The sequence below is a fragment of the Sardina pilchardus genome, chromosome 15, assembly GCF_963854185.1.
Source record: "Sardina pilchardus chromosome 15, fSarPil1.1, whole genome shotgun sequence".
Lineage (NCBI taxonomy): Eukaryota > Metazoa > Chordata > Actinopteri > Clupeiformes > Clupeidae > Sardina > Sardina pilchardus.
The window spans coordinates 31,076,481-31,096,528 of NC_085008.1; the positions used below are offsets into that span (position 1 = coordinate 31,076,481).

Consider the following 20,048-nt stretch of genomic DNA (forward strand, 5'->3'; position numbering starts at 1 on the left):
GACTTAGAAAATCTGAAAGGGCTTATCCCTATATTCTTAAACTCTGTTCTTTTATGTGGGTCTTAGGCATTAAGGATAGGATTGTGAATAGCAATTGTTCGACGGCGGCACAGAGAGAGAGCGAGAGTGTATACGTGGGTGGGGGTGTTTTATGCCATGGTGAAATCCTCTTCTTTTTCATACTGTCTTTTTTTCTCTTCTTCCCCTCTCTCTCTTTCCCTCTTCTGTCTCTCTCTTTCTCTCTCTCTTTCTCTTCTCTCTTCTTCGTCTCTTTGCGGCTGTAAATATTAACCGCGTTCTTAACTCTTAGCGTGTATGGGACAGAGTAATGTGCTTTTAAGGATACATTATGAGTGAGATTTTCCACTGCATACAGTGGCGCTGCGAAATAAGAAAAGGCTATTTTATGGGGCCTGAAAACAAATTCGCCTCGGTGAAAGGAAAGAAGGAAAAAAATATGATTTGGAAGGGGGAGAAAAATAAAAACTGTTATAACTTTGTGGTATCAAGTCGTCAGCAAACAATAAAGGAATGCTCCCAAGAGGGATGGGAGGATCGGCTCTCCCTCTTCTCTCTCTTTCACACTCTCTCTCTCTCTCTCGCTCAAAAAAAGAGAGAAAAAAATTGCCAGTGTCCCATTTTTCGTGCCTCATTGCTATGTCTCAAATCCGTGCTTGGTCTTTCTTCAGAGACTGTGTAGTTCTAATGCATTTCAAAGGGCTCCCTTTCAAAGCACAATGGAATACCACCATAGAAGTTGAGCGGCTCTGCTGAAGCAAGCGCTTGAGCCGGAGATGGACCACGTCCCCTCCTCCCTCCCTCCCTCCCTCCCTCTCCATCCTTCCCCCTCCCTCTCTCTCTCTCTCTCTCTCTGAAACTCTGCCGTATTACAGACAGAGCGTTATCATATGTATGTATGAAGAGCCACTGTATGTGTAGATAATGGCAATACATATTCATAGTTTCATGTTGTCTGTGCAGTTGACTACGCACGCTTTAGGCTTCTTTTGACTTAACCATTTAATTGGCTTAGATGTAACATGTCTTACATTGAATACATACAGTATGTGCTTTGTTTCTGTGCCATCTATTACGTCTCAGTCGTTACAGTCCATTAGGCACATTAGAATAAATATCAGCTGACTAAGTCAGGTGACGCCTTAGCTTCCCTATCATTTTTTTTATACAAGTGTAAGACAAACAAAGTTTTGTATTTATCGTATTCATATCTGTTAACATCAGAATCTGCAAGAGGAAGAACAAAGTTAAGCAGAAGTCTCATGTTTCTGGACTTCTGTAAATGAACTTCTTTAAACGATTAAAAGGGAAGGTCAACATAATAGCTCAATAGAAGAGGTTGATACTGATTAACTCAGTGAGAACACAATGAAAGACTAATACTAGGATGGGAAAGAGACTGTATATTTGTAAATGGTGACCGCCCTGCACTGGGCCTGAATCTTTTCTTACAAGAAATGTCTTTATTAATCCGTTATGTTTTCCTCGCACATTAGCTGTAAACCATGACCAAGACAAACCTCATGCAACCCTCTCATGTCTAATTAACTAGCTTTCATTCAGCACTATCCCCTTTTCAGGAAGTGTATAGCCTAATGCGTGAAAGTCCAGTATTTGTAGAAACAGTCACACACTGTCATGTTATTGCTCTTCACTCTATGGTGTGTCCACATGCCAAACTCATCCCTCAAAAACACTGTCACGCACACACACACACACACCTCTGTGCCATCCTGCCTAAAGCCAAACCTGTGTGTCTCTCCACAAACACGAAGCCTCCATTACATGACAGGAGGCAGCCACTACATTGAGTTATAACTAACAGCTCCAGCCAAAATAACAAAATAAACAAACCACGAGCGAGGGCCTAAGGGGGCCATGTTGGACTGTTGATATACAGCCTTTGCTGGGATCGAATCGGGGGGACCGGCACGGGCCGGTGAACACGAAACAAATTGCTCCCTAATTGTCAGGAGAATAAATTGTGACCGGGAGCGTTTTGTAATTCTGTCGGTTGCCATTCTCCAATCTCCATTGACGCGGGCCAGGGCTCTTTAATTGAGAGTGGGTCTAGCAGTGGGAGTGAGTGAGAGAAAAAGAGGGAGAGAGAGAGAGAGAGAGAGAGAGAGAGAGAGGAAGGAGGGGGGGACAAGGAAAGAGGGCTGGTATGACTGCTGTGTGGATATTTGAGAGAAGGAGGGAGGCAGAATGTTAAGGTAAAATAAAAAGAGGGATGTGAGAGAGGGCAACGGAGGAGGAGTGAGTCACGGACAGAGACAGAAGTGGAGGGAGAGACAGGCAGAGGAGAGGATAAGAAACGAGCAAGTCAGAGAGGGGGAGAGCTAAGGAGAGAGGGAGGGAGGGAGGGAGAGAGGGAGGGAGGGAGGGAGGGAGCAGGCCAACATCAGCCGATGAGAGCTGCTGTCCATCTTGAGTGGCTGCTGGCAGGAAATGACAGTGACTGCGTTGAGGACTCGGGCATGCTGCACATCACAAGCACTTTAGTCACGTCTGAAGGGCAGCCACAGAGGAGGCCCGTCTGATGAGCCCCACACACACACCAAACACACACACCAAAATAAACACACCAACATAAATACACCAAACACACACACAAAAAACACACACACCAGACACACACACCAAACACACACACCAAAATAAACACACCAACATAAATACACCAAACACACACACCAAAATAAACACACCAACATAAATACACCAAACACACACACCAAAATACACACCAATCACACACCACTAACACCACCACTAACTAAACACACATCAAACACACACCAAACACACATACCAACATAAATACACCAAACACACACACCAAAACACACACACCAAACACACACACACCAAACACACACACCAAAATACACACCAATCACACCACCACTAACTAAACACACACTAAACACACATCAAACACAAACCAAACACACACCTAACACAACACCAAACACACACACCAAAACACACACATACCAAAATACACACCAAACACAGACCACTGATGGCCTCTCCTCAGATGCTGTGCCCAATACTATCAACCACAGGCCCAAATCAAACACAAGTTTATTTTTCTGTGTATCTCTCTGTTGTTTCGGTGTATCTGTATTTGTTGCTAATGTGTGTGTGTGTGTGTGTGTGTGTGTGTGTGTTTGTGTGTGTCTGTGTGTGTTAACGCATTAGCCTGGTAGAACATATAGTGAAAGGTTATTACCTACAAATCATTACAGGTGATCCCACAGGGAGAAGGAAATAAAGCTTACCAAGACACTGGCTGAGAACAATAACATAGGAATCTATACAACTCCCGAGTACAGACTATCAGCACAAAAACAAAAGGAATGACTGCCAGGTGGGGAGCGCAGCAGGGTTGAAGAATAGCCCCCTCTGCTCGTCAAACAGAGGGTCAAGTTCTGATGCATTCACTAGCGAGGTCAGCGCAGGACACTTGAGAACGCCGGCCTTTTGTTTTGCCCGGGCTCCTGGATATTCGCCGCGGCGGCGGCGTTTCATATGCAAAACTTTCGGCGATATCAGGCGGACGTTCTCATTTGTCCTTGCCACATTTGTCATTAATCTTTGGCCCTGGCTCTTTCATGAGAGACGGGGTGATTTGTATGAGGGTCTCGAGGGGGGAGAGAGTGGAGCAGAATGTGGGGGGAGCCTCAGTGACGGTGGTAGCGTGTGGGGGGGGCATACATGCTGAAATAATATAATGCCATTATGACCACCTCGGAAAAAAAATACTTGTCATATAAATTATACATTAGCTATGGGTCTGAAAGGCCCACTGATTGACATGACAGTTTTCAGTCTACAAATGCTCACTGGGGTAAAATAAATAAATAACTAAATCAAATGATACACAATACAGAGCCCCCCTCCTCTCCTCTCCCCATCCCTAGAGACCTGTGGGCCGTAGGCTCATCATAAGACCTTTCATTAACGCTGAAGTGGTACGTTTCATTAGTGCACTGCGCACACAAACACACACATACACGCGCGCATGCACACACACACACACACACAGATACGCACGCGTGCTCACACACTGATTTGTAAACAAACACATACAAATGAAGGCAATGACTCAGCACACACTAAGGACTAATGCCCTCCTACAGTGCGGGACACAAAAGGAATTATGGTGAGATTAGGCCTTATTACGCCTCCCTGCATTGTCCTGCATTAGAGCCTCACTTCCTTACCGCTACTTCTGACCTCAGCCTATTGTCTGATGAGGTGGGTGAGCTTGTGCTTTGATGGCAGGAAGGTGTAGACAGAAAAGGTGGTTGTGTGTGTGTGTGCGTGTGTGTGTGTGTGTGTGTGTGTGTGTGAGTGAATCAGAGAGAGAGAAGGAGAAAGTATCTGCACTCCTGCCACATGATGAGAATGCTGCATGACTGTCAATAATAAATACTAAATGTATAATAAATATTCTTTTTGCATATACTTACTGCAAAGCTCAGTTTAGTTTAGGGTATATTGTTTAACAGTATTACTATTGTATATTTTTACTGCATATAGGTAATTATTTTTTATCTCTATTTTCTTTCTTATGAACAGTATGGGTACTTTGGCAACATTGTACTTACAGTGGTGTCAATAAAGGTTACTGGGGGAAAGAGTAATGCATCAGAAGAAAAACAAGTTTGTCGTCATGTCATCGCATTTGTCATTCCCCGGACGTGTTCATGAATCATTCACAAGGTGCTGTAGACATTACTCACCAGGTGCGTTGGACAGTATCTGAGGCTTGCTGGAGTACTGCATCATAGTAAACTGGCATTTTATTAAGGCTACACAGTGTCCGACATTGGTCACACATACTGTATATGGTACAAGGCCAATAGCTTATGTGCATATGATTTGCTTTTATCTTTTAAACTATTGTACTGTGAGATTACTGTCCAAAACCTCTACATTTCGTATCTGAATATAGAGTATCAGGAGGGAGTTTAGGGATTTTGTAAACAGCAGCTGTTTTTTCTGTTATCAAAGTGGGGTGTGCCATATAGACTTGTGTAGACTAAGGCAGTGTGCTGTAACAGTGTGCTGTCATTTGTTTGTTAGACAAATCTTATCACTGTGTTTCCTCATAACAGGCTCCATGTCCTGTCCCAAAAACTACTTGTGCATTTGCATAATGTTAAAAAATAGTACTGTAGAATGACCCTGAACTAATGGGCCCATTCCTCTGTAGTACACAAGTGCCTGTTGGGCTGAAAAGGCTTTTCCACATGAACAACACTTTTGACTTTGTCCCCCAACTTCACCACAAGTGAATATCTTTTATGGTTTTATTGATGAACCTCTGCGATTCCCCTGATGTTATAGCATTGTGTATCCTGGAGGTGTTGTGCTGGGTTTGCCTCTTCATTCGCATAGTATTAAGCAGGTTTGTTATGTAGTCCATCAAGCTGCGCAGTACAGTATATTCTCCTGACATTGATACTAATGTGCATTTCTTCTCAGCATCAATAGACCTCACAATATGCAGTGTGCACATAAAAGTGTACTTTTTTCTTGAGGGATGAAAACAGCCCCAATAGCCCTTGGGTGTGAGAACAAGGTGAATACGGCACAACAAGTCCAGAAACACATTTTAGGTGAGGCAAGGTGCCGAGGAAAAAGCCAGAAGCCGCGAGACTTTGTTGGCATAGATGAATTAGAGGACTGGAAATAGCCTTTCTTCTGATATATCCAGTTAGTGCTTATTTCTCCCCTCCTCTCTTCTCCTTCTCTCCAATTTTTTCCCACTTTTTTCTTTCACACCCCCCCCCCCTCATTCTCAGCTTTCAAAAAAGAGAAAGAATGGCAAGAAGCAGGAAAAAAATAAAAGAAAGCGTGGAGTAGAGGACAGAGAGGGACAGAGAGAGAGAGGGAGAGAGGGGGGGAGAAGGAGAGAGAGAGAGAGAGAGAGAGAGAGAGGGAGAGAGAGAAGAGAGAGAGAGAAAGAGAGAGAAAGAGAGATACAGCACCATGTTCAAAGCAAGCCTAAGATTTCAGAACTCCATCCAGCGAGCCATTTAGATTATCCAGACGAGTGACGCAAGTGAAAAATAATATACTTGACCCTTTTGTCTGTGTACTTCGAGAAGTTTGTTAGAAAGGCCTGGCCAGTAATAATTCACTGTACCTCATGTATATTAAGTAGAAACTCCCGGGCTTTTATGATGAATGGCCTGGGCAATGGCAGGACACCTCTTTTGCATTTCAATGCGAGTGAGTGTCAGATTCTTATTTCATTACCAGTCGACACATTAGCTGATGGATTCTAATTTGCTTTTTTCACTTTCACGTTCACTCTCTCCTGTTCTCCCTCCCTCTTTTGCTCTCCCTCTCTTTTTCTCTAACTCCCTCTCTCCCTCTCTCTTGCAGACTACCATCCACAGAGACTCGGTCAGGACAGACAGGCAGGGTAGAGAGAAAAGTAGTGAACAGTCGTGAAATAAATAAATAAAGCCAAATCAAATCAATGTCAAGCACTTTCTGGTGCAATTTGTAGGCCATCAGATGAAGGGAGGGGGAGAAAGGACTTCTATGCATGTACATTTACATAGTTCTGCATTTAGAGGCAGTTGATGAAATAATGTGAAATGTGGATTGCGAGGCTTCTCATTGCTGAGTGGACAGAAAGTCAGGGCTTTAATTCTTCCCCCGATAAAGATCAGTCACTCACACGAACCAGGACATTCCTGAGGGAGCCAGCAGCCCAGAACACACCGCAGCACAGAACCAGCCACACAGCGCTCTCGCTTTCCTTTCTTTCTTTCTTTCTTTCTTTCTTTCCCTGTCTTTCTAGTGCAGTTTTTCTTTCTTTTTCTAGTTTTTCCTGTCCTTGTTTCTTTCTTTCTTTCTATCAGCATTTCTTGTTACTGCTTTTGGTCTTCAATTGTGCTATATTTCTGTTATTCTTTAAGTATGTCCGTCTAGTGCTTCCTATATTTCTTTCACACAGTCCTTCTTCCAGGTGCTACAGTGCCGATCTATACCCCTTTTCACTGTCCTGCTCCTCAGTCCTTTTCTTCTCTCTTCCCTATTTCATGCTCGCTCTATCTGCCAGCTGCTCTCATTCTCCCATTCTATATCTTCCTCCCATTGACTTACACATTTTTTCCCACTCTTGGTCTTTTCTTTTTTTCCCCTGTATTCTTCTTCCTCACATTCTCTCTGTTTGTAGCATTCTGTATATTCTGTTCTTCCTCTCACCCTTCCTTTCAACGTCCTCTTTCCCTTTCTCTCTCTCTCGCTCTCTCTCTCTCTCTCTCTCTCTCTCTCTCTCGTCTTCTGCGCCTCAGTCTCTGTAATAGCACGGCAGCGCTAATCTACACTCTAAGCGCCGGAATTCTTTACGCTCGGCTAACTTTTGAGAGGGTGAGGGGGACCAAATAAAAGGTGCCTGCGCAATTAACAAATGACTTCTGCCATTCGTGGCCCCCTGTTTAATCTGTTTGTAGCAAATCCAACTAATAACACGTTAATGGAGAAAAAGATTACGCGGGATGAAATGAGCCACTCCACGGAGGTAGTAATTATAGCCTTTGTAGTGCTCAATAGGCGCAGTCTGAATCAAAAACGAGGCCAATGTGATACCTGAGTGAAGAGGAGAGAGAGAGAGAGAGAGCGAGAGAGAAAGAGAGATAGAGCAAGAGAAGGAGAGAGAGTGTTTGAGAGGGAGACTCGCAATTTTCTCAGTAGAGAAGCGGCCGTATTGAATCATTTAAGAGGGACACACCATTTTTGTCTGGTGCTTTGACTGAGCCTCAATACTGTAGCAAGGGACATTCATCGGTTAAAATAGCACAAACACAATCAACGCTATAAGTGTTAATCCCTGTTCAATCCTGCCATTTTAATCAGCCAGCACCTCACTACATTAAAGGCACAATTCAGGATAGGGGGGATCAGGTGCATGTATTTAGGTGTTGCATTTAGAGAAGTCTTGCTAACCAACAGCTGTGGCATTTGGGATCTACCAAGGTCTATACAATGCTACCGTCAAATACTGCTTTTTAAAGCGCAGTGAGGATCAGCTTGGCATGGTCTGCCACTTAGCCACAGCCTAGCTGTAACCACCTAATACATTGTGTTTTTACATGCATATCATTAAAGTATTTACATTGATGACATAACAGTGTCACCATTATGTTCACTAGCCTTTGGAATGGTTAATAATCAGAGAAAATCAGTCTAGTGAATTATTTTAATTAAAGGTTAAAGCTACTCTGCGCTCTCTGTCGATGTCACCAGCTAATTCCAGCATGGCTGCCGGAAGTCGATTCTATGCTGAGAGAGAAAGAGAGAGAGAGAGAGAGAGAGAGAGAGAGAGAGAGAGAGAGAGCAATTTGTAAAAAGAAAAAACACGTCCCCATTGAAAAACAATGGCAAAGTGGGGTTTCCCTCACCCACCACCTGTGTGTTTGAATTAGCTGGCATGGGCCACCTCGCTATCCGTCATCCCCTAAGACACTCATTTATAGCCGGACGGATGAGCGGGCGAGATACGAAGGGGCCGCATGCTCCAGTGCATGGTGGAAGCTCATAATTCAATATTAATGGCTACTTAAGCCGCGGTGAAAAAGCCAGCCTCGGCTCTTAACCGCTAAGTGAACTAATAGTCAGTGAAGGATGACTGAGCACAATGACAGATGGAGCTGGGCTGGGACCGTGGCAGCGAGTGTAAGGCGATTTGGATGTATGGGGAATAGGTAGAGGTAGGGAGAGAGAGAGAGAGAGGGAGGGAGAGAGAAAGAAGGAGAGAGAGAATGGGTGAGCGTGATAAAGAGAGTGGGTGTTGTTAGAAAAACGACACTCTTCTACTGCTGGCTCCCATGTCATCCACCTAATTAGGGGCTTAATTGGACATGCTCGGCCATTTTGCTGTGTTGGTCAGGAATAGAGATTTATTGCGGAGATAATTCACAGTGAAAGGCACAGGAGGCTGTGGAGAATAGGGGGCACTGGCAGGCCTATCCGCTGCAGGGATTTTGCCCACTCACGGGTCACTTGTCTGGGGAGGGCTGAGGTTTAGCACAGTGTGTGTCCATTACAGTTACTGTTACAGTTGTTTAATTCGTTTGTGAATTTTGACTAATTTGGAATTAAAATAAGATATTGCTAGTTTATAGAACTGTTGATGAGCCCAATATTATGTATGTCAGAGATATGCTTACATGGCTTGACTTTGCCATGCCACCTTTTTATAGTGACAAAGTTTAAAAATGTATGTTAAGATGTAGTGGTGGGGGAAAAAATCGATTCTGTTCAGTATCGCGATATTTTGTGCACACAATTAAATCGATACTTGTAGCTCAAAGTATCGCAATACTTAATTATATAATTTAATTATCCATTTTACTTTAAGTTGAGTCGAGTTTACTCAGGGTTTACTCTGATCACATTAAATTAGCTTATTACGCTTATAAGGGGGGCACGTGTTGTGGTGTTTCATTGTGCATTCAACAGCAATAATAAATGAAAATGGCTTCACAATCACAACCTGTTATACACGACACTCTACACTACTTTCACATCGAAAAAGGTGGGTGTATTTTGGTTTTCAACAAAAAGTGAATAGTAAGGACCTTGACATGCACCATGCCATTGCAAAGGGAGTTGAACAGTGTTATTTTCCTAATTTTTTGTAATGACTTAGAATAATATGAGAGACATGAATAGCAATATATCGCAAAATCGAATTGCAATACTTGGTGTATCGCAATATGTTAAGAATCGCAATATTATCGAATTGTGGCCCAAATATCGCAATAGTATCGAATCTTCATTTTTTTGCCAATTCCCACCCCTATTAAGATGTGAGAAGACGAATCAACACAACCCAGCCTGAAGACAAATTAACACAGAGAACACTGAAAGACAAGGCCATCATCATTTCATCCTCTCCATGAATGATACAGCTCCCTCTCTCTCTCTCTCTCTCTCTCTCTCTCTCTCTCTGTCCCTCCCCCCCGCTCTCTCTTCCCTTCTCTCACCCAGCCAAATGTCATCCCTGGCTCCATTATCGAAGCGCTAACCGTAGGCTAGCATAAAAGTAATTGGAAAAAGCAACGGCCGGCCAAAGTCTCAATTAACACAGCCACTGCACCACTCCGCTCTGTGTAATCCGCAATAACGTCCTCACACATGCAGGAGGTGGTGTAGGAGTAGCCGGTGTTCACAGTTCACCCCCCCTTGACAGAGAGACGCTCAACCTGGCACATATACCCCCCCCCCCCCCCTCAGCCCCACAAAGAATGAATCCTGTCCCTTCTCTGCAATCTCCATTTCTGTTCTCTCTCCATGCTAACTCCGACGGCGACGGCAACGGCAGCAGCCCTCGACTCACCATGCAGTCACAGTGTCCGCCTTGCAAGAGAGCAAGGTGTAATTGACTGCTGACGACTGGGCGACAGGATTCTTAATTATTACCCTGGGGTACGGTGAGCGACAGACGAGAGTTCACCGCAGCACGAGTTCACACACACACACACACACACACACACACACACACACACACACACACACACACACACACACACACACACACACACAAACATGTGCGCCCACACACACAGCTGCTGTCTGACACTGCTACTCTGTGTTTAAGTGTGTTCAGTTCACCTCAGGTCTGAGTCAAATTCAGAATACTGAATATGTAGAGTAGTAGCAGTGGGAGGTCATTCATGCTGTGGGATACAGACCTCTCACTGTCACAAGAGAGCTATGATGCCCTTAATTTAAGCTTTACTTCATTGTCATTGATTAATTCTATTTACATCTTTATTTTGTTTACTACATTTAGATAAATAAACCTATAATGTCTTATTACTACTTTATAAGTAACTTTCATATTCCACAACCAGCTGTCATTGAAGTACTGTAACTGCTACACACCAGTACTGTAGCTGTTTGTTGATCTCTGACCCTATTGCTCCTAGTACGACGGAGTCTGGTCCTGTACTACGGCCTTTGTAATAGTACTGGACACAGTACACACTATCCCTCTGACGAGCACTAACAGTATTGTGCACATCCCACTGCACCAACAGCTCCAGGAGCAGCTGCCCTTATTTGATGCAGTGCTGAACTGCTGATCCCCCAGCTAAGGACACTCCACAGTTTGGTGTTGCTGGGTTTGGTGTTGGTCTGGCAGCGGCGGCCTGGCGAGATAGCTGGAGAGAAGCGGAGGGGCTAGAGAGAGGGAGAGAGAGAAGGAGAGAGAGAAGGAGAGAGAGAGAGCCGGCGGAGCTTTGTGCTGGTGTCTATATTCATCCCTCTCCGGGGGAGGACACGGACGGGGGCGTGAAACAATCGGACAGAATGGCCCTAACGCGCTTAGAGCCTCCTTTTTCTTTAATCGAAGCACACACACATGCAGCACAAAGAGGGACAGAGCAAACGCGATTGCTCGCCGCTGACGCCCAGCCTTCTGTTCACGGCGCCGGTCCGCGGCGGCCAGCCCCCATGCTGCAAATCGGCCGACACACAGGATTTAGACGGCCTCTTTCACTCTGCCACTCTCGTACCCACGGCTGGGCTTTCTTCTTTATTTCTTCTTCTTTTTTTCCCTCTCTCTCTCTCTCTCTCTTTCTTTCTCTCTTTCTTTTTTCTCCCCCTCCATTTCTCCGCATACGGTCGCTTGCCCAGTAAGGCACAAAGGTTCATACACCATCAGCATCACCCCCCCTCCCCTTCAACTGTAGAAAAAAGGAGAACTGAGAATATGGTGTTCCTTTTTATAGTGGCAGTCATTTCATTTGATCCTTTGTTGTTGTTGTTTGTTGATGTTGTTTATTCTGCTTGGTATTCCTTTTTCCCTTCCCCACTTTGAATACATTCTTCATCCTACTTCAAGGTTTCCTCTACTCTGGCACAGCAAGGCTCAAAAGGTGTCTTTAGATTATTTGAATAAATAAAAAGTAAACTGTAAAAGCTACCCTACAGCTCCGCCATTGAATCTAAGTTTCTATAAGACAGCTCAGCTGCCCAATACGGCGTATGCCCCATAGCTATCTATAGTCCAGACACCATCCATCTGTTGTCATCGTTTCATTCAGATACAATATTAGACAGACACAAAAAAAATAATGGGCCAGAAATTGGATTCAGTGACCTTCATGACTTCTAACTCCTACAGTAAAGACATCTGTGGATACGTTGTGGGGCACTTGCATAATTGAGTGATTCCGACTACACCTCCGTAGGCAACAAGCCAACCTATCACCTCAATCCCGGTTTGTACTTAAGTGTACACATCTGCTGCGGCGGCGGTGTGTCATTCATCTAATCTCATCATGATCATTTTTTTCCTTTAACTGTCCTTTTTTCTCTCCTCTTCTTCTCCCACAGATAAAAGATCGACAGAACCAAAAGGGCTTGGATTCTCATGCAAAAGGCATCCCCCCACCCCTATCAAATGGCATTCTTCATACGTTCCCATCTCCGGGGATGTGAAAACCGAGCGGGAGCGTTACCTGGAAGGGCACGTTGGGGTTTTTAAAGATGGCCGCCTCTGGCCCTGACGCCCCTCGTCCTTAGTCTAACATTCAAGGGAAGAGGAGTCCGCCTTTGTTATCATCCCCCCTCCTCCTCTCCGCTCTCTGGCAATTATCACCAACTCCGCTTTCCCTTGCCCTCCGGAGCCTGGAGAAGCGAGCTGCCCAGTGCGCAGAATAGCTACATTTATAATTTCTTTCTCTCCCTCGCTCTCTTCTCTCGCTCACTTCACTTTCCATAGATTAATTTTCCAGGAAGCCCTGTCAATGGCCATACAGGGGAAGCTAGAAAGAGGAATGGTTAAAGAGAGAGAGAGAGAGAGAGAGAGAGAGAGAGAGAGTGGGGGGATAAGATTGAGAGAGAGGAAGGGAGGGAATAAGAGAGAGAGAGAGAGAGAAAGGGAGGGAGTACAAAGAGAGGGGAGGGGAGAGATTGGGGCTATGGTGCACAAGCCTTTTTGGTTTCTTTTCTCCCCCCTCTTTTTTTTCCTTGACAGATCATTTTCCGTGTGAGGGTATCAGGGGGTCTGGCCGATAATTGGCATGCAGATTGCTGCTGATGGCGTGGCGCGGCTGAAGAAAAGAGGCGGCTAGTTAGAATAATGAGGCAGGCCCACTGATGGATGGCCAAGAGAGGAGGTCATACAAAATGTTTCAGACACAAGTCTAACCCCCCTCGCCTCCATCACAGAGCGATCATACACCCATACATGCTCACACACACACACACACACACACACGCTCATACGCAAAACACACATGCGCTTACACACACACACGCAAACACACACACACATGCACACACACATATACACACACACACACACACACACACACACACACACACACACTCTCTCATTCCAGTGTTATAAACCCAGAGCTTCAGAGCTCCCTCCCTCTCACTCCAGAAAGCCACGATGTTCCATTATTTTTCTCATTCTTTCTTATCTTTTAAGAGGACATTGTTTCCTTTTCCACTGTTCTTTCATCCTCCTCTTTCCTTTCTTTTAATTTCTCCCCCTCCCCTAAATCCTTTCTTCCTTTCCTTCGCTGCCTCTTGTACTCTTTTTTCCCAGCATCTTCTCTCTCTGACTTTAATCTTTCACTCTTACTGACTCTCCCACTCATTTCATTTCAAACTACTCTATTCCTCTCCGCTGGGTTGGGCTGAGTGTACACACCACTGCCAGAGGGGGTGTGAGTCCCCACATACAGATAAAACAGGACCCGCAACTTACACTCCAACTGAAAACGCTGAGCTTTTTTACAGAACCACTTTGTGAAAACAGCCTTTAATTGTCACAGCGAAATAGAAAAGTAACGCTGAATTCCAGTCAAACCATACACATTTACATAAATATAAACACATACACACACACACACACGCACACGCATGTATGGTGTGTACATATTATTATATGATATATATATTCACATTGAGGTAGAAGTGTCAATACGCCCATCAAGACATGTATAAACACTAACACACACACACACACAAGCACACAAGGATAAATACAGACATATACACACAAGAGAGAAAATACACATGTGAGCGCGTGCACACGCACGCACGCACGCACGCACGCGCACACACACACACACACACACACACACACACACACACACACACACACACACACACACACACACACACACACACACACACACACACACACACACACACACACACACACACACACACACACACACACACACACACACACACACACACACACACACGGCGCCCTTGACAAACGACAGCCCTTTAATTACATAAACAGGAAGGAATTAATGCCTGTGTGTGCCTCTCTGTCCATCACTCAGCCCTAATCCTGCCCTGTCAGACGGTGTCAGAGGGAGAAAAGGAACGAGCCGCACTGCGAATCAGCTCACCCACATTGTATGGGCCCGGATTACAACTGGTAATTGTTAGCTGCTCCGCACTGTCAGGCCTTTCAAGCAGAAACCTATATGGCACTTCTGGAAACTTAGAACAGAAGGCACCCCCCAAACACAACAACGTCACTTTGAGAAGAAAGGAAAAAAAAATGTTGACATCATTAATCCCGGTGGGGGGGAAATGACTGCGTAAAGTGGCGACACATAGTGACGAGTATGTGCTGAATGGGTATTGTGCTACTGGCAGGCTACAGTAGATCCCATCGACAGGCTTCTAAATCCTCCTCTTTTCATTTCTCCACACTGGCTGGTGAGTACACAGTAGTCTCCTGCTCTCCTAACGGGCCTGTGTGACCCGCTGGGCCTCTACGGGAATGAGAATCATCACCTGGGTCGCCGGCGCCTGAGGGATTAACTTCAAATGCAGCGTGATTAGATTTACATGTAAAGATGCTCTCTACTCTGCGCGGCGGTCAATGGCGAACTGTTTAAGGGGATTTAAGCAGGTAGTTCATCATCACAAAGGCAGCCGAATCCTCAACCCTGCGCGCACCTCATGACCCTCACGTTCAGCACGCACACGTAACCTGCGCTGTGTACACAAGCTGAGGCCCTTAGACATGGGAGGCCAGCGGTGGACTAGCAAGGAGGCTAACATGGGTCCCTAGCATATCTCTTAAAGTGTCGAGGAGCAAGGTTTACTCAGTATTCAGCTTTGAACCCTCTGGCTACCATTACGCACGCACACACATAGCTGTAACTGTTCCCTGAGAGGTTGGGTAGGTGCCCTGCTTAATTGTCTGGCTCTAACGCCATGAGATTTACCCAGGGCTGCTCTTGCCCAGCCGTCTTTAGTCAAAGGGCCGCCATTGTAGGGGTCCACACTCAGTCCTACTCCTCTCCCCTCAAGGCTGCCTCCCACCCTCAGAGTCTATTAATAATCCCCAGCTGTCAGTCAAAGCCCTGGGCCGGGCCACATGCACCGTCCCTCACGGCTCCATCAGGCTTCAGCCCTGGCTTCCCTCAGGTCTGTGTCACCCGTCCCAACTGTGGGTCAGTGACTGTGTACAGTATGTATCAATGTGTATGTATTGCCTGTGTGCACGTGTGGTATATTACAGTTGATGTGTCAGCAAGTGCGAGTGTGTGTGTGTGCGTGTGTGTGTGTGTGAGAGAGAGAGATAGAAAGACTGTATGAAGTAGAGAGTATATGGCTGTTTATATATGTGTGAATGTGAATGCACGTGCGAACGTGTGTGTGTGTGTGTGTGTGTGTGTGAATGTGTATACCAGCTACTGAGTCAATGTGTGTGTGCGTATGCGCGTGTGTTAACCAGCGACTGAGTCAATGTGTGTGTGTGTGTGTGTGTGTGTGTGTGTGTGAGTGTGTGTATGTGAACCAGCGACTGAGTCAATGCGTGTGTGTGTGTGTGTTGTGTGTGTGTGTGTGTGTGTGTGTGTGTGTGCGTGTGTGGTCTGACGTGGCCCTTGAGGGTACGTTGAGGCCTAGAAGTCAAGGCTCTCACCTCACACAGACAATGGTAGCTGTCAGTTGGCGGCCACCCGGTGAATGCTCCCTTTCCCCACTGATTGGCCCTAATCCCTGCAGCTAGAGAGATAATTAGGCCTCAGCCCGTCATCCCCACTGACATGCCAGCCCTGCCTTTGATCAGCCTCATGGCCCAGGTAACATCACGTCAACAGGGGAGTTAAAGCCACAGAGGGAAAGCCTCAGAGCGCCAATGGATCTGGCACGTTCCCAGTCAGCCCAGGGAGGATGTTGAGGATGGCCCTCTGTGAGTGTGTGTGTGTGTGTGTGTGTGTGTGTGTGGTTGTGACATAAACGAACCTTTGTGTTTTGAGGGTTTCCGGCATTCTGGAGTCCATCTACTGCGTCACTCAGAGTTAATCCGACAGAGGCCAACCTGGATGAACCACTGGAGATGTCAACATGACATATCTGGAGGAAATATTAAAGAAACGTTTTTAAAAATGTGCCAGGCAAAAACTATCTCATAAAAATGTTGTCATGAAGGCTGATTTAAAGGATGCTCTTTCAGACAGTTTTAGTCGCTCTCAATCAGCGCTGACTTATGTTGCATCTCTGTTAATACTTGTTAATATGTGCAATGAGGTGTTGTAACCTGGGCCGTGCAACAATCTCTTACAAATCACCACCAGTTCAGATTAGAAGGATGATCTTCAGCACCAACATAATAGCAAAAATAAAGACTGAAAATTCCACAACATTCATCTGAAAATATCAACATTGATTTCAGGGCTACTTTCCTGATGGTCAATATTGAAAGAGTGGACGCTGGGGAAAACTGCAATGACACGTCTGACCACCAACCAAGCTGTTCCTGTGGAGCTCTGACCCCTCAAACGATCCTTCCTTTGACTCCCATTCACTCATTACTCACTCTGGCACGGGGATCAAAGCCACTCATCTGAAGCTAATGGAGAAGATAAGGCCTGTATTACGCTATACAAGCGTGACCTGATTCACACATCATGTGGTTGCCACCCCGGACTGAGGTCAGTGTGTCATGCGATCAGACTGCAAAGAACATCAAGAATCAAAGTCCTCCAGCTCCAAAGCCCCCCCAAAAAAACATTTTTGGAAATGGCAAGAAAGTTCAACTTTCCCCCCGAAAAAGAAGAAAACTCTGTCTCCTCACAAGTTGAGCGAGTGGGTGGGTGGATGAATGGTGGTGGTGGCAGCAGAGGTGTGTGTGTGTGTGTGTGTGTGTGTGTGTGACTGTGTACTGGCGGGTGTGTTGCGTCTGTGGCATCCCGGGGGTCCCCCTGCAAACTTAATCTCGTCCGCACCCCCATCATCGCCAAACAGAAGGGAACAAATTCGCTGTCTCATCCTCATTCTTCCCAGCCGCACCAAGGAGCTGTACACAGCACCCAGCAGATCAAAGCCTTAATTGAAAAATAATTATGGGCACTTAATCATGGCGAGCGGCGGGCTAATTGAAGTGAAAACAACGGAGGCGAGTGGAGGCCCCCTTCCGAATCGCGGCAGAAAGAGGATATTGTGCGAGCCGGAGTCTTTAATAAAGCGTTGTCTTCAATCCCCCATTGTCTCCCAGATTAAATTGGAGAGGGCTATTAGCGGAGTTAATTGGCTCTCTAATTTAGATCTGGCCGCGCTGAATGCATAACGGATGCACGGCTCCGTGGCCGCTGAAGTGCGCACTCTGTCACGCTGTCCTGCCCAACGCTGATTGGTTAATTGCTCCGGGATTGTTCGAGTTTGCGCCCATCCTTCAAACGCGGAGGTGAAGCCCAACAGAGAGAGAGAGAGAGAGAGAGAGAGAGAGAGAAAGATAGAGAGAGAGAGAGAGAGAGAGAGAGTGGTGGGGGTGAGAGAGGGAGTGCATGTTTCCTCCACACTCCTTACTTGTCATCTGTGTGGGTGTTGTCCTATAACACTCTGTCAGGGAGGCAAGGCCAGCTGGACAGTGTGATAATGAGCGCCTACTCTTACTCACGCTCAAAGGGGAAGTTGAAACTAAGGTTGTGGCTGAGTAAGGGATTGTGAATTTGTGTGGTCACCATCTGCAACACATGCACTAATCTCTCACACATACAGCATGGCCATCTCAGTAGATGAGATTCATGCAGCAATAATACTTTTGATCATTTTCATTCTGTCAGCTGAAGAAGTTAGCATTTGCTAGGGGAACAGATGTATGCAGATTATAGTTGGCAGTTTATAAAAGTAGTCCAACTTGTTTTCAGAAAAACAGACCAGTTCACAGTGACCCGCTCACCCAGATCCACTAGCACAGAGACAGCTACACTGCAGTCAGTGTGAGCCTTGTCAAACTGTTAAAGCCATTAAGAAGACCTGTCTATCACAGGGAGACGAGCTGACCAAATCTTTGAGCATCCTGAGACTCTTTCAGGAACAATCCTAAGAGGTCAAACCTTCAATGTCATGGATTCCCCCCTCTACCCCATCCCCATCCCCAAAGGGGTTTCATAAGCTGAATGAGCAGAGTGAGTATGTGTCATAGATGGATCAACTCTGCCATTCCTCAATGTTGGGGCTGCCAAGACCATTTGAGTATAACAGCATGGCTGTGTTTGCTATTGGGTGAGTAAGCATTAGCCCCTAGGCCAGCAATGAAGAGCAAATCACACCTTACCAAATGTGTTTGTGTCTTTCTAATAGAAAAATATGTGAAATACTATACTGTGTAGCGGTAGCCTATTGTATTTCCAATGTAAACAGATTACAGCCTAATGATGTGATGTGGTATTTTTCTCGCATGTTACTCTGCAATTAATTATATGCATGGCATAATATGGACGAAATTGCCATAGCGACTAGTCAGACTCGACATACACTATTTAAGTCAATTTTTACAGCTAACTTCAAAGCTACCACTATCCTATAGGCCTAGTTAGACAGTAGCCTACTATTGTTTGTTGTGTTTTAGGCTAAGCCATGCATTTGGTTTGGGAAGTTGGTGTAAAATGTGTGCAGACATTCTGATTGTCCTCCCACTGACCTGTTCACATTTCGAGAGAGTCCCCATGGCCCGTGGAGAAATACAAACAGCCGGTTTTAGCTTTGGGCCTCGACGTTTTGAAAAGATGGCTCTTATCAAGCTTTCTGCAAATTTGCTCCCTGCTGCGATTTTCAACTGCTCCATCGTGAGCGCTGTGCCCTCTAGTGGGAAAATGCGGAAGTGCAGGAGAAGCACCTGCTGCAGTTTATTGAAGGACAAGAGCATGGCAGGTATCCATATGTGGGAAATGGTAAATGCCCCAATTTGTCCCCATTACTTCAAGGCTGCCTTTCATCTTGTCTGCAGCAGGCTTTTTTGTGCCCTTTCTCCGTAGGACACATGATGGAGACTCTTAAAATGATTGCAAAAGGGCTCCAAAAATTACCAACAAAAGGTATCTCTGTTGCTATGGGGCCAAGAAGTCTCATTAGCTTTTCTGGGAAAAGCCATTTGAGGCCATGGATGAAAAATGTGGCAAACAATGCTAATGCCCTCGCTCGGGTGAACTAGGTGCGATTTCATGTTGCTGGGTACAAAACAGGGAGAGGCATTATTCATCGTTGATTCATTTCCAGCTATGAACGCCCCCTGATAAGAGTGTCAAGGTAACCTATTTTATTGACAAAATGATAAGGGCCAGTAGCCCAGCCATTATAGGCCCACGGCCAGATCCTGTTAGGCTGAGGAAAGCAATGACTTCTCTATGAGGTCCTGTGCTCATATTGTAACCCCAACCACCTGCGATTCAGGAAAATGATATACATTTACCTATACATTATATTCCAACACTATGGTGTGTGTGCACACACAAGGACAAGGGAACAGACAGACACACACACACACACACACACACACACACACACACACACACACACACACACTACACCACACACGAAAACCTGTTAACAGTCTCGCAGGATGGTAAAGTTATATCACATTCCCCATGGTGCATCAAATTAAATATTTGACTTGTCTGCATGGGTACAAACAGGAAAGCATTGCATTTTTATGTGATGTAAGTTTCATCAGCAAGGCTAGGCATATGAAATTGTTGCAGCTGGGATAACTGATATAGATT

General features: G+C 45.5%; 1 protein-coding gene across 4 annotated transcripts in view; it reads right to left on the minus strand.

Moving 5' to 3' along the window:
- LOC134102133 (uncharacterized) overlaps nt 1-19,341 on the minus strand; it is a 76,224-nt gene extending 56,883 nt beyond the window's left edge. For all 4 annotated transcript variants that reach the window (XR_009941482.1, XR_009941481.1, XM_062556135.1 and 1 more), the window contains exons 1-2: nt 18,971-19,341; nt 16,291-16,401 (exon numbers count right to left, since the gene is read on the minus strand). Coding sequence is in view for 2 of the 4 variants with exons in the window: in XM_062556135.1 (XP_062412119.1) it covers nt 16,291-16,401; nt 18,971-19,195 (336 nt within the window). In the remaining 2 variants the exon portion in view is untranslated. The remainder of the gene's footprint in view (nt 1-16,290; nt 16,402-18,970) is intronic.
- Between the last annotated feature and the right edge of the window lie 707 nt (nt 19,342-20,048).